This window comes from Mercenaria mercenaria, chromosome 4 (assembly GCF_021730395.1).
Source record: "Mercenaria mercenaria strain notata chromosome 4, MADL_Memer_1, whole genome shotgun sequence".
Taxonomy (NCBI): Eukaryota; Metazoa; Mollusca; class Bivalvia; order Venerida; family Veneridae; genus Mercenaria; species Mercenaria mercenaria.
Window position 1 is genome coordinate 64,722,628 of NC_069364.1, and position 13,957 is coordinate 64,736,584.

Consider the following 13,957-nt stretch of genomic DNA (forward strand, 5'->3'; position numbering starts at 1 on the left):
TATGAGATAGTCTGCTAATGTGTTTTCCACTACAAATATTGGGATGGATTAATCCGTCTATTTCTATATTAACATTGCTTGTAGAAACATGCGCGAAGGAAGGAGGAACATATCTATGTCTTTCATTTTCAATTTTAGCATTGACTTTACTACATGAAACGGAGATGGATTAATCCATTCTTTATATTTTTTATCAATATTTGCATTTATATGTGCTAGTTTTCAAACATGTACACAATACAGATGGATTAATCCATGTCTTACATTTCCTGCATTAGATAGGGATCCATTAATTCGTCATTTTCTACTATCAATATCAGCAGTGATTTGTAGATGATTCTAAAACATGCAAAATAAATGCATGGATTAATCCATGTTTTTTTTATATATATATATCATACCAACTTTATATTACCATGATTATGACATATATCAACAGTCCAAATGAAAGGATGGATTAATCCATGTTTTATAATGAACATAAAGTGTAATATTTCTTAAAGTATGGAATTCATTTGGACTGAATAATGGATTAATCCATTCAGTATCAGTAATGAATTATGTATTCGCAGATGAATTAAACCATGATAAAATGGAAATTATAGCTTCTTTTATTCGGGGTTTTGCCAATGCATGGATTAATCCATGTCACAAATTCCGCGTTTTTTTGCAAAGTTGACAATTTCCAAAATAGTCCTCCGATATTTGGTCAAAATAAAGACACTCTAAACGGCGTATACTACCCCCAAACAGGGATTTTTTTGTCAAATCCCTTTTTATAAAATCATCAGTTACATGATTTTGTTTTTATCTCGCTCACTGCCACGCCATACGGTACCTGCGGAGCTGTAAAATAAGTATAACTAAAATTTTCCATATGTGCCAGTATACCTCAGAAAAAAATATTGTTTTGATATTTTCAAATTGATATCAAACTTCATTTACATTAACATTTACATGCCTTATCAAATGAGGTAACTTGTACACGCAATTGTCCTCGTTTCAAGATTTACTAAGTCTTTAGAAGCTCCGAAATTAAACAACCGTGCCCACTAGAGTTTACACGACGTTTTTTTTTTTTTCCAGACATTCTACATTTTGTATGTGCTTACAATTCTGTACCAGTTTCGAGAAAGAAGACATTTAAACGGTTATGTTAGGTGCATAAATGATAGTGTATAAAAAGTCCGCTTAGCACTGGGGCTGGAAAAAAAGCACAAAAAACAAGAACAAAGTGACAGAAAAAAAAACATATTCCAAGAACACAGCATCCCAGACAAAAATTAGTTTCTAACATTGACATATATGATTGCTTATTCGCTAGTTGTTACTTTATTGTCGATGAAAAACATGATCATCGATTTATATATTTAATATTTCTAGATGTGATATTTATAATCATTTATTTAACCTGTTTAAAATTCATTGTTCTACCCTTTTACTTTTACTTTTTAAGTTCATTATTTTTTGATAATTTGTTCATTTGATTTCTGGGTACTAAACAAAATTCAATTAATATAATAATCGCACCGACAAGATACATCGGAGAAATTTATTGCTGTTATTCAAGACATACTGTTTTAAACATAAAAGCAGTGTTTATTTTGCTTACTATGCTTTCATTATATTCGTATTTCTCTTTTATGTCAATGTCTATATTGTATATTTCTTTATTCATTTGTTTTATATAAAAAGTAAAACAACACGGGGTTCACCAGGATATAGAATATGTGCTTGTTAAATGTGGTCAATCACATTTAAACAACATTTAATGACATTTTTTACTTTTTGTATATTCTGGTAGAGAATTATTTAAGGAACAAAAAGACCGATTACATAGAGTTAGATTCCTATTTGAAATGTATATTTTATTATTTTAATAAAATTTTGTAATTACTCCCCTTTAATATGAAAGTATATAAAAAGCTGGGTATTTCTTTTTATTTCGATACAATGTCTAGTTCTACATTTGCATTTGATAGACATATCAACTATTGAACAATCTGAACCAAAATGCAAGTTTTAAAGCTGTGTGTAGCTTCTGAATTCATTTATTTCCAATCTATCTTGGTTGCGCAACTAAGAAAGGCAAAGGGAGGTAATAATAATTTTTCAAACTTGCGTTTCTAATGAATTCCATCTAAGTCGCATTAACCCAAAAAGTTTTAATGCAAATATTTTACAAATATATTACAATATGTCTAATATTTATACATTTCCTTAGGCAAAGTATGTTTATCAAATTTATTCTTATGATAAAATAACTCTATCTTGGTTGGGCAACCAGGATAGGAAAATGGAATTTTAAAAATACCTCCAGTGAAAATCTAATTTGTATTAAGTGTTAAGTGAACATAAATGAGTGTAAATGATCAGATGCTAAAGTTTCGAACAAATCCGTTACATGGCCAAAAATCTGATTATCCACCTTTAAAATTGTCAAATTATGCAGCATTTGATCTGCAACAAGTAGAAGTAATACGGTCAAATTCAGTAACATTTATATTTAAGGTTAACTTAGTATTTCTACCTTCTACCTTCGTTTTATTTGTAAGGTAAAATCTTAATCAACTGGTAGTGCCCGTTGGAAAGTTTAAGTGATAACAGTCATGACGCGTCTAGATAACCAGTTCAATTGACCGAAATAGGTACCGTGCAATTGAAAGGACGAATAGCGAGATACATATTTTATATACCAATCTGTTTCGTTCCTTATTATTTATCACATGTATGACGTCCTTGGAATGACATAAAGACTTTACATGAATTTGATAAAACACTAGTGTAATAAAGCTTTGACGTTGACGTGGTTTAAAGTATAGGAGACGTTTCTCGAATGAACTTTGTCTGTAAAAGGTAAAGAAAGAAGAAAATTTGATTTTTTAGCAGGAAAAGCTCACATGCGATAAATACATTTATTTTAATCCTTGTCAACGTATTAGAAGTAATAAAGTCGTATCTACAGTCTAAATGAAGTATAATACAACAAATGCGTGTTGATATGTCATTAAGGATCCTAGCTGTCAATGTATGCACGTGTTATTACTAATATACAAGACTAAATGTTGCACAATATAAAGCACAATAACTGTAATGTACGTTTGCGAGAGCAAAACAGCGGGGTTCTCATGCTGATTTTCTAGTTCGTATACCGCACATTGTCTTGTATAAAACAGTATTGTGACAACAATGGAATCGGGGATAAGTGTTATATACACTTTTTGACAACTATTCAACCTGAGAGAAACGTTTTATCACATTTTTTGTCATTTCGAAAAATAAGACTATTGTCAAGCAAAGAATGTCCCCTACCGAAAGGGGCAATTACTCACATATAAACATACTGTTTTTGCTTTGGAACTAAATTAAAGGGTCTGCATATTTCCTCGATAATCCAAAATATCTCAATCTTATTTTATAACAAAATCTCTTTTTAATTAAAGGCTAAGTCAGGACCTATCTTTTCCGGCTGGTGGACTGACAGAAGTACAAAAACAACGACTTACATATGCGTTATACTACCTTCTGTCTATCTATTAGATTGGTTTCATGAAACGTTATCTGGCACTGTTACAGCTATCGCAGAAAGTACCATGTGTGACGACTGTTACATAGAGAAAATGAAATAATAAGCATGTTTTCTGTATCGTCTTCTATCTACATGCCAAGCTTGATTAAAGATCTTACGTACGTTTTATGTTACCACATTTTGCCTTTCTGTCATTTTTAATACATAAGAAGCACACTTGTTGCCTTTGCAAAAAAAAAATAAACATTAATAATATCCAAATGACAATCTATCCCGTGTACCAAATTTCAAAGATATCGCACGATCCAACTTAAGGGACCGGTTAGACTGATAATAAGACTGACGGGATTTTTAACATCATGGGTTTCTGTTGATATACAACGGCATAAAGGAACAAACATAAAACCCCATAAGTCGCATTAACCCAAAAAGTGCGCTTCCTAGCCCATAATCCTAACAGTCTCGTTAACGCAAATATGTGCGCGAACGGATTAACCAACTGAACCGTGGGGAATGTGGGTGGGAGAAATACGTAAATCCCCTTCGATGTTTTAACTAAGCTTACTGGTGCAAATCCCCGAATGAACAATAACTTTTGCTATAGCAATAAGGATTTTATTGTCAACATTACAATAGTGATATTATAAATGTAGCTTTATCTGTGATGTAGTATTTGGCTCGTGAGAACCGCTAGATTTGATCATCCTAAGCGCGCCTTTTGTAAGCAGACTTCCTTTTTTGTTTGCGGACATTGGAATGCCTGGCTCCGCTTACATATGAAATTCATTGATCAAGAATCGTATTAAAATGTTTAAGATTAGTAATAGAAAAATGTTATAATATTTTAATGTAATACGAGAAAGGTCGTATCTATGGCTCGTCTTTTATTTGCTTTAGGCTTTCTGTTGGAATTATTTATAGGACAGAGTCTTAAAGTCTAAACATGTGTGTGGTACAATTTCGTTATTTTTCTCGAGTGTAATATAGATTTTTGTTTTGTCAGTTTGTAGCTAGTATTTTAATAATACAAGCCTTATTAACAAACAATGTAGTGGTATATAATTAAAAGTGACACAGACAAGTATCTGTTTTCTCTAGCCATACATCGTACCTTTTCAGAATCGGACACAATGTATAAGGCTTCCTAATAAGTGCCGATAATGTCTCATCTTTATGTTATAGACGAATATGAATGACATGATGATTGTTGATATTACAGTACAAGTATTCAAACTTTAAAGCTGATTAATATTAGGAATAATACTTAAAGGATAATAACCCTATATTATTGGGTCAAATCGCCCTCTAAACTCTACTTATTATGATGAAGTTTGATGTCTGGAGGTCATATCAATTTGAGAAGCGTGTGATATAATCTTAAAAATTGTTATCCAATAATGACCATTTCTTAACTATTAGTGTTAAAGAAACACATTACCTCTGATTCAAAATTGCACATAGCTATTTACTGTCTTTTAAAGTTTCAACATGGTAGGTTACATCTGTTCTACTTTATGATTAGCATGCATCCTAAATTTAAATATAGTTACTATTTCAAGAGTCATAACCTTGCTGTTTATTAGAAAACGAAAACACTAAAACTCGGGTTCAGACATTTTATAGCTCCTTAGCAAACGCCTTTGAAGCGAAGAAACAGTATGCGTTTGACATTTTCGTGTCGGGTCTAGATTGTATCTAGACAGACGTGTCTGTGCAGAGGTAATCTTGCAAATGGGACTTCTTTGCGCTGTCAACGTAAGAGTAATTTCAGGTAAACTTGTGCAATAAGAGCTTGACTATTTTGATGAGAATATTCTAAAACTGCTTTAAAAACGAAACAAGTTACAAGAAATAGGATGAAAATGCTGTATATGGTACCACGTGTCACATCATACACATAATATTGTTCGCAATACATTATATCTACTCATGCATCTATTTTTAGCTCTGGCGGCCATTTTGTGCAGCGAAGCGGAACATGCTGGTGACATGCACAACTAGGCTTGGTACTGATCACTCCTATGATATTTCGTTGAAATCAACCCAGCAGTTTGACCTGTGAAATCCGGACAAGATTTTTCTATTTACAGCTCTGGGGCCATATGGTGCAGAGAAACGGAACGTCCCAGCGATATGCACAACTAGGCTTGGTACTGATCACTCCTGTGAAGTTTCGCCGAAATCCAGCAAGCAGTATGACCTGTAAAAGCCGGACAAGATGTTTCTATTTTTAGCTCTGGCGGCCTTTGTGAAGTTAAGCGGAACGTGCCGGCGATATGCACAACTAGACTTGGTACTGATCATTCCTTGGAAGTTTCGTCGAAATACGGTCAGCAGTTTGACCTGTGAAAGCCGGACAAGCTTAATGCGGACGGACGGACAGATGGATGGCAAAGGCAAAAGCAATATGTACTGGGGAGGCATAAATATCCTAAATGGTACCTTCTTCAAGAGTTTTTGCTGTAATGTTAGCCGGATATCCTCTTCCTGCATCATTGACAGCAGTTACAGTCACAGTGTAGGCAATATTTGGATTAAGACTTGCATGATATGTCAACTGACCTTCTAATTCTTGCTTAGTCTTGCGTATCTCTGCTCGAACTGTAGAGCTGCACAAATCATCCAGGTTTGAAATCTTAAATAGTAAGCTATTTTCTTATTACACCAGCAACGTTTAATATCTGTGGTGTATTTTTTCTAAAAGCAATTAATTAATAAATTATCAAATTGGTGTGATTAAAGGTACTTTATCTATGCATTTAATCTGTTGACTTTCAAATCAGTATTTAATAAGTTACTACACATTGTCAAACAATTTCAGATTACCGTAACATTTTATGTCAGATTATTCCTTTTTCCACATCTAAATCTTGTAAGCGTTTTTTTTTTTGTGCTGTTGTTGTTATTGTTCTTTTATGATTTTGCTTGATTTTGGTTAAGACTGCATTTTATCATTTTGTAAGTTAGAATCAATATTCTTGAAAGAGTTATCGCATATTATATAAACAAGAGGGCCATCGTGGCCCCATATCGCTCACTTAACTTTAGTTGCTTGCTTGAATGGTTAAAAGTTTCTACTAAATAAATACAAGCAGGTACTCTGTGTGTGTTGAGGTGAGAGTGGGGGTGTGGGGAGTGGGGAGGGAGTTAGAGGTGGGAAAGATTATGGGGGAATGATGTAATATGAAAATATATCAACAGGAAAATTTTCTAAGGTTTTCACTACTTTTATAAGGGGTAAAGTGACCACACCTCCCAGTGGCAATGTTTTTGATGAAACAGAATAATTTGTACAATTTTCATAAGGGGTCACCAAAGAAACATTTTTGTAAAATTATTTTAAAATTGGACCTGCTGTTTCTTACAATAATATTTCATACGTTTCCAGTATACTCATATAGGGGGGAAATGGCCACACCCCCTGGCGGCCATGTTTTTTGACGAATCAAAATAATTTGAACAGTCTCGGTAGATTGTCACATTAGGGCCAGCAGTTTCATACAAGATTTTTAAAGTTTCCGATATATGACCACGCCCTCTGGAAGCAATTTTTAAGGAATCAGAATAATTTTAACAATCTTGGAACAGGATCACACAAGGAAGGATCATTTAAAAATCAAGCCAGCAGTTTCATTAAAGAATAACTTTCCACTATATACATATAAGGAAAGGTAACCACGCCTCCTGACGGCACTGTTTTTTACGAATCTTAATAATTTGAAGTCTTGACAGAAAGTTACAAAAGGACCATTTGTGTGAAATTATTTTGAAATCGGATCAGTGGTTTAAAAGGATAGGTCGTTTGATTTTTTTGATTTTTAACTCTGGTGGCCCCGCAGAACTATTTGAAAGAGGAGCACCCAAGGAACATCCAGGCCATGTTTCATAAGCTTCCATCAAATGGTTGCAGGGGAGATGTTGTTTGAAGGAAAGTGTGAACAAATGACGGACAGACACCGGGGAGTGAGCGATCACAATAACTCACCCGAGCACTTCGTGTTCAGGTGAGCAAAAAACTTAAAACTCAGCTGATGTATAATGTAGATAATATATTACAAAGAAATAATGTTTGTGTTTTCAATTCAAACATATAACTTAACTGGGTCATTTGACTGAATCATTTTGGACTGCTTATTCCCTAAGTCAAATGTCAAAATGAAAGTTTTCCTAGCTAATGAAAATCTATGTTTTTACTGATCAGTCAGTAAAATGATTATTTAATGTTTCGTTTAGAACAATAGGTTGCTGATATAATACAGTACAATCACTGAATAATGAATTTTAAGCACTTTACGGTTTTTAATGTATTATAAAGATTCGATTCCTAGTATCTCTTGAAGTCCTCAGTTATCCGTTACATCCACTGGATGCGTTTGAAAGCTTAATACATAGCGTTTTTTTTTGTAATGGTGTCTTATTTCTGATGTAAGTAAAAATGATAAACTTTTACCATGATAGTGTCATTGCCTGTATTCTAATTACAATGAAGTTTCTTTGATATCTTAAAGCCCTGAAAAGTGTTTATGCACATTTTGCTTAGCGCACGATAATTCACTGCTTGATCTAATCCGTAACAGTATTTCGTGAATTGCCGTTTGATTTTGCAAGATATATTATATAAAACATCATTCTAAAGGTCTTCGAACGTGACAGTAGGATCTTTTTTTTTAATTTTGAAAATATCTCTACTGATGTAAATTTTATTTTCCATAATGGCAAAAAAATCGGACAAACATATTTTTTTTTATTTTGCAAACTTTTTGTATGGTATTGCCAAAATATTCTGATATTTTTTATCAATCCATTCACTTATAAAGCCAAAATTGAAGATAATAAAATAAATTATGTCAAAAATGACTGAAAATTACAATGGAAGTATACCATCAAACTTTTTGTTCAAGATAAATGTAAACCGAATTAAGATATTTTTGAACATTTGAAACAATTCCTATCACCACTCTTGTTCTCTTTATGATGCATTGTAATGTGACAGTTAAATAAAAACTTGTTAAAAGTTTATGAATTGTTGTATTAAATGGCCGCGCTACGTTACAGCATAATATCAATGATATTCTCTTATATGTAAAATTAAACTGGGGAAAACCTTGTTTCTTTGTTCGAAAACGGTGGATTAATTAGTACGTAATATACCAATAAAAGAAAAATATTCAATATTCACTTCAATAAATCAATGTATTACTAGTTTTAAATATTTTATACAAGAAGAAAAAGAACACGTTAGCCTGTGATTTCTAATTCATAACTGGTTATGATTGTTTTGAAAAAAAATCTGTCAAAGACTTAATAATACATTATAATGTATTTATCCATGCAAATGATATAATGACAGTGTTTCGTGGCCATAATAACGTAAATACAAAGGAAACTAGAAACAGATATCACCTGAAACCTGCCTATACAGTCAGAACATCTATAGATTATCTCTTTCGCACATTGATCCTGATCATCTTTAATCTGTAGAACATAACCATAGTTCTCGGCGCTGTGGGTTTCGACTGGTTTCATCCAGGCTATATATAAACTACGACTTGTTACATTAGTTATATCAAGGTTCGTTGGTGGTTCTGACACTGAAAAAATTCATCAAACCAAACCTCAAAGTGCATGTTCATTGGTTACTAAACTCGTGTGCAAGAATATTTTTCTGCATTAAAAGAAGCAATCATTAAAAGACATGAACCTTGACGTTCTTTGTTAACTGACCTGCTTAAATTGAAATGCTTCTTACGATAGACAAATGGAAGTAGCAGCCAAGGATTATGCTGTTATATTCTTACATATTATGCAACCTAATTACTCCATAACCATTGGTAATCTTCTGCTGACACCAGGCAATCACTTAATATGAAATGATACAGACTTAACGTGGTTCGCGGGGTTCCTACCAAAATTTCGAAGTATGAGATATAAGACTGATATTAAGTCTGTATGTAGTAACATATCCTGTCTTTCATTTGGAGCAGAAAGAAAATCGTTAGAGCGCCACCTAGCGGCATATGTATTTTTCAAGGGCAATCGCCGTTTTACTGTAATAATCGCATTAAAATTAATGTTATTACATTTTTTCAAACTCAGGAATATAGCTATATTCCATGTTATTGTTTACATGTTGCGTTTTGTAAATTATTGCATTTGGAAAATGTTTAGATAAAGAGATGTCCGTAGTAGGGGTGGGGAAAAATAGCGAAAATATTCAATGTATTTCATGGCCGTTTAGCCGAAATAAAATAAAACGGAACGGTCAAAGTTCTTGATTTTTAAATATATTCTTCTTTAATCATTTCTGAACAAGAAAATAAAATAAAAATAGGGGGTCTTCACGGCAGGTTTTTTCGCAAATTTACTTTTTATTTGTTTTGTTAATGTAAATTTTGTGACGTTGATATACAATTATGACGGCGTTAACGTCGCGCAAACGCTGATTTCATTATGTCTTTCATTGATATAAACAGGACCTTCAGAGTTCACAAAAATCTTTAGAATCTTTTTTATTTGAATATATTCACATGATGTACATTGTTGCGTACTTTGCAGTCAATATTTATCTATCATCTAGTAATATATATCAGAGCCAGTTAAAGCTACTTTGTCACAAATTGACATACGTGCCTTATTTTATCTGTAGTGTTAATGCAGGTATTGCATCATCTTTTTGTAAATTTTTTAGTTATTGATAAATGTTAGATTTCACGCATAAAATACCTCTAATGTTTTTCTGTATTTCATAACTTAAATGTCCATGTAAATTTCATTAAATTCGGTTCAGTAATAAGAATGTTGATACTTTATAAACTTCAGTAATTTATGTTTTTATCCCCAAAACCACTATAATGGGCCTCAAATTGTCAATTTCAATCCGCGCCAAAGTAGTCAAATTTCCCGGCTATATCGTGAATCCCGTGAAAATAGAAATAGTCAGAGCTCACGACTTAGCCGTGAGTCCCATGAAATTTAGTATTTGGCGGGACATTACCCTTTAAATAGACTGGACTCGATATGCCTTGCGCACACCACCTTCCGATATTATAGACGAATCCATGTCTGATTAATTTTTCTTGCTAGAAATTTATGCTCGATCGAGGTAAGAAATTTATTTGTTAGATTTTTGTAAGATTTTTGCATTACGATTTTTATTTGGTAAATTTTTGTGCATTCTACAGAATTCTGTAACATTTACTTTTCGGCAAATGATTTTAGCTAGTTTCGGTATGTCAGGATAATTTATTAAATTTTTCAGACTTTTGTAAATTATTTCGAAAGAGGAATCTAAAATGTTTCGTTTATATAAGATGTAAAATTTGTACTGTAATTTGTAACATGATATTTATATAGTACTCTGTTTCAAAAACATATGTCAAACATTTCGTTGTTATGGAACGCCGATACTGCATTGCACTGTAATGTATAAATCTATATGGCAATTCTAGTACCATGTACGTAATATATTATTGTAATATGAAATTGTTTGCCAGTCTATAGCATATACATACAATGTCCGTTTTGTTGTATGGCATTTGATGCTATATGGATGCCAACTATGATATAACGTTTGATTTACATTGAATTTTGTTAATTTGTAGTTGTAAATAATGGCTGCAGTTTATCATTTCCATTACTATATTTTTTCATCATAAACTTTTCATATCTTTTTCATACTTTAACTTTAGTCTTTTAAGTAATTAAATTTTGTAATAAGGGAAGTAATAAGTGACGTATTTTAATCACGTGACGTATGAACTTAGTAGCACATATATTTTGTATAAGTAGCACGTATTATTTATGGGAGCCTACGGAGGTATGGTGTACCCAAAGGAGCAGTTTTATGCCCTGACTTATTTGTTCTGCTATGGTGCGTACCATATGTTATATATTTAAGCTTCTTCCGCCAGACGATTTTACCTGGTGATGTCATAACCCGGAAGTACAATGCCCGAGGTTCACTTGTCTTCACTCGCCTGGATGTGGTATTCCCAGCGCAGAGCTTTCGTCCCATGGTTGTGCCGTAAACCGCAAAGACGCTGATTTTTGTTATCCTCTGAAGTCAGCTCAGGGATGCAATCACCTACCTACACAGGGAGCCAAAACGGAATCAACGTATTCACGGTTTAAAGGGACTTGATTTGAAGATACGTTATTTACTGTTTGTGCTACTTAAAGTTCGCAATTAAATGAAAGAACTGTGCTACGTCACACTAAAATGGAACTGTAAGAACTTTGTATCTGATGATACTGAACTTTGATTTTTTTCTTTCTTTCTTATAATCAGTTTTTTTTCATATCATCTATTCATTGTTAATAATCATCTTATGTAAATAAATTTGTAAATATTGTAAAGGGTGTTGATTTGTTCTGCTGGTTACTGTCGCCAGTACGGCCATTCTTGTCACATACTTGCCCACAGTTTCGGTGAAATTTTTCAGCATGCTCATGTTCACCAAGTGTGGCACAAAATGTGAATATGTCGCGCTAAAACATGTACTATAACTACTGAATATGGTATAAGTGGCTGTATTTTTTATGAAAATGTTTAATCTTGCATAACTTGCGTATCTGGCTCCGTATTTAAGGGTTAGTAAAGTGTTGGGGGGACGGGGGTGGGGGTGTAGAAAAAATCTTATCAGTTTATCCGCTATGAATTAAAACGGAGCTGTCAAAATTCTTTATTTTCAAACATAGGTTTCTTTAATTATTCCCCGACAAGAAAATCGAAAAAAAGAGTGATTTGCAAATTTACTTTGAGCCGCGCCATGTGAAAACCAACATAGTGGCTTTGCGACCATCATGGATCCAGACGAGCCTGCGAATCCGCGCAGTCATATCAAGACTCCATGTTGTTCGCTTTCAAAGCCTATTGCAATTAGAGAAACTGTTAGCGAACAGCATGGATCCTGACCAGACTGCGCGGATGCAAAACCATTATGTTGGTTTTCTCATGGCGCGGCTCATATTACCTTTTGTATGAAATGTTTAAGTGCGAAACTGAACGATATTCCTTATTGTTTTTCAATATTTCAAGTGACTAGCTAACAACGAAGATACAAAACTGTTTTCCAGACAAAAATGAAATGCATTTTTAACGAAAAGGAACATTTTGAAGGGTGGCTAAAACATCAATATGTTTCTTTTTTGTTATGATATGTAACTTTATTTAGAGGTTTTGATTTTCATTATAATTCTAATTGTGTATTATATTTATTGTTTTTTAAACCTATATTGAATATTTTCAATAAATAAAATCATTGAATCTTAAGCAGATGATGGATAAATGAGATAATGCCTCTTATGGTAAAAAATGTACTTCAGTCTGTGAACTTGAAACCGTTACTTGAATAAAGCTCATTTTGGTGCCGCTTAGTGCATTAAATTTATAACGTCAACGTAAATGCACAATGCAAACCGTATTGAGGGAAAGTTGCTTCAAAATGACAGAACAAAAATAAAACTCTAACTCATTTCGCTTCAAAACATTCAGAAAATAATATAAAAAAGATACAGTCGGCGCAGACGATATTTTAGGATGGAAAGATGGAAGAAGGGTGGTTTAACTGCATGGGGCTGCTCTTGCGAAAGGTTTAGAGGCATGCGTTCATTGTTCAGACCCGCTGTTTCTGTCAGATGTTTTCAAGGAAACGCACATTCGACATGGTTCACTGTTGTACATACAAAAAGTTTCGATTATAGAATTTTGGCGGCAAATTGGGATCATTCTTATTTGATGAAGGTTTTATTTCAAAATAGAAGTATGGTATTCCAGTGCTGAATGTAATATCAAAAGAGTAACCACTATGATTTCATCTCATGAATTTCTTTTCGTGTTTCAAAAATTTTAAAAGACGGATAAAACTAAGAAATAAATAAAACCACTATTTACATGTAGTTTGAAATGTTTTCGCCAGAATGCTGAAAACAAAATATTTGGTGTTTAGTGTAAAAGGGCATTTTGACGCAAATGCGAATAAGTTCGGATATTTCAGGACTGCAACTCACTGCAGACCTGGAACGCCTGTATAAATTACAGACCCCGGTATATACCGGATTCAAGCAATTTGAATGAAAATTATCTCTAATGTATATATTTTGTGATGACCATTGTAATACTAACCCTAACCTTTTGTCAGTATATTATATATATTATGCACTAAATGCATGCTGTCGTACAATAATTTACGTATTTTTGCCGTGCGCTCCGATTGATAATCTGTTCAGGACATGCGCAGAAGACCGCTCCAGCTATGACAGATTGCAATGAGCAACATCGCATAAAGAATGTCCGTGACATTGAGCGCAAAGTGAACAGAAGTTACGATATGCAAGCATCAAATGGGGATTTTACATTTATGCGTTTTGAAGCGCCTTGTCAGATTTTTCTGTTGATTTTATTTTCACAGTTTTCCATATCATGGATCA

General features: G+C 33.2%; 1 protein-coding gene across 1 annotated transcript in view; it reads right to left on the reverse strand.

Moving 5' to 3' along the window:
- Positions 1-315: 315 nt before the first annotated feature.
- Positions 316-13,957, reverse strand: part of LOC123552041 (fibronectin-like) — a 55,835-nt gene continuing 42,193 nt past the window's right edge. Inside the window, exons 8-10 of the mRNA XM_053542246.1 lie at positions 8,933-9,120; positions 5,972-6,164; positions 316-846 (exon numbers count right to left, since the gene is read on the reverse strand). Coding sequence (XP_053398221.1) covers positions 788-846; positions 5,972-6,164; positions 8,933-9,120 — 440 coding nt within the window. The 3' untranslated portion in view covers positions 316-787. The remainder of the gene's footprint in view (positions 847-5,971; positions 6,165-8,932; positions 9,121-13,957) is intronic.